The following is a 1,464-nucleotide window of genomic DNA, read 5'->3' as shown; positions in this document are numbered from 1 at the left end:
CCCTCACACAGGATGAGTCCAGGACCAAGCCCATCCCTAAGCCCCCCCTGGTTGGGAAGCACCAAGCTGGTGGTGTGTGCTGTGTTACATGGAAAGAGAAGGATCCCTGGAAATCAATTTCTGTGCCAGGAGCCATCCTGACCCCACTGTTGTGGGCAGCTTCCACCCATCTCTCCAGGATGGAAATCAACTTCCATGTGGGACACAGGGCCCCAAAAAGGTCATGTTCTATCCCAGAACTCCGTTGACCTGAGTGACCTTTCCATGCAGACCCAGGAGAACAGAGCAGAAATCTCAGGATGGCAGGAGGAGGGAGGGAAGCCTCGGGAAGGGGATGTGCCTGTGGTTCTGGGGAGCTCCTCCCGCTGCCCTCACCCCTTGGCTGGCTCTTTCACCTCCCACCCTGCTCCTCTGAGACCCCTGGGGATGGGCTCTGGAGGGGACCCAGGGAGAAGCCTCTGAGCTGTCAGAGCACCCTCTGTGTGTGGCCAAGACCGGGGCTGCTGGGCCAGCTGTGCTCCCTGGGAGCAGGGCTGCCTGTGGTCCTGAAATCCCATCCTTTTCCCTTGATTTCCAGCTGCTCTCCCAGGAGCCAAGCAATGGCCTCTCCTCAGACCCTACAGTGCCCCTGGATCGACTCGCCGTCATCTTCAGGTGAGGAAGGAGGAGCTGGGGCACAACTGGGGCAAAGCTGCTCCCCAGAGCCCTGACCCTGAATCTGTGCCTGCTCCTTCTCCCCAGCCCATGGGGAATGGGCTGGAAGCTGCTGCTTCCCCAAGTTCCAGCTCTCCAGCCCCCCGAGCCTGTTCCTGGTCCCCTTCCTGCAGCTCCAACCCGTTTCCTCAGCTTTAATCCCAACGCCCCTTTAATCCCTGGCTGTTCCCACAGACACACCAACCCCATTGTCGAGAACGGCCAGGTCCACCCGTGCCAAAAAGTCATTCAGGAGGTGCGTGGGAGCAGCTGGGATTTGGGGAGGGGGCTTGGGGGGTTCTGGGTGTGTCATACAGGGTCACTGTCCCTGGGTGTTGGCAGATCCACGTGTCCGATGGTGCCTCTGCCCAGGGGAGAGGAGCTGGGGAGTGTTGTCCCATCCCTCCTGGAATCTGGGGAGCGTGGGGGGAAATCTGGGTCTTCGACTCCCTGGAAGGGGCCCTGGGTCTCGGGTCTCTGATTTCCCTGCCCATATCCTGTTTGTGCTGCACCAGAGCAGATAAACCGCTCCAGGCTCCCCGAAAGCTCCTGTTCTCCCACAGCCTCCTGCCCGCGCTGGGATTCGGGTGTCCTGGGGATCGGGAGGGGGTTGGGGGTGTGTCCCGGGGTCGGGTGTGACCCTTCCCGCCTGTCCGGGCCCAGATCTGGCCGGTGCTGTCGGAGACCCTGAACAAGCACAGTGCCGACAACCGCATCGTGGAGCGCTGCTGCCGCTGCCTGCGCTTCGCCGTGCGCTGCGTCGGCAAGGGA

General features: G+C 61.7%; 1 protein-coding gene across 1 annotated transcript in view; it reads left to right on the top strand.

Annotated features, from left to right (window-relative positions):
• The window catches only part of LOC103759526 (transportin-3), a 26,852-nt gene that overhangs the window by 19,955 nt on the left and 5,433 nt on the right, over nucleotides 1-1,464 (top strand). The window contains exons 10-12 of the mRNA XM_029958166.1: nucleotides 417-654; nucleotides 889-949; nucleotides 1,357-1,464. The exon at nucleotides 1,357-1,464 is cut by the window's right edge and continues 1 nt beyond it. Coding sequence (XP_029814026.1) covers nucleotides 417-654; nucleotides 889-949; nucleotides 1,357-1,464 — 407 coding nt within the window. The remainder of the gene's footprint in view (nucleotides 1-416; nucleotides 655-888; nucleotides 950-1,356) is intronic.

The sequence above is a fragment of the Manacus vitellinus genome, unplaced genomic scaffold (assembly GCF_001715985.3).
Source record: "Manacus vitellinus isolate BGI_N305 unplaced genomic scaffold, ASM171598v3 scaffold_143_pilon, whole genome shotgun sequence".
Taxonomy (NCBI): domain Eukaryota; kingdom Metazoa; phylum Chordata; class Aves; order Passeriformes; family Pipridae; genus Manacus; species Manacus vitellinus.
Note: the sequence above shows the minus strand (reverse complement) of the source record. Positions and strands in the feature narration are given on the sequence as shown.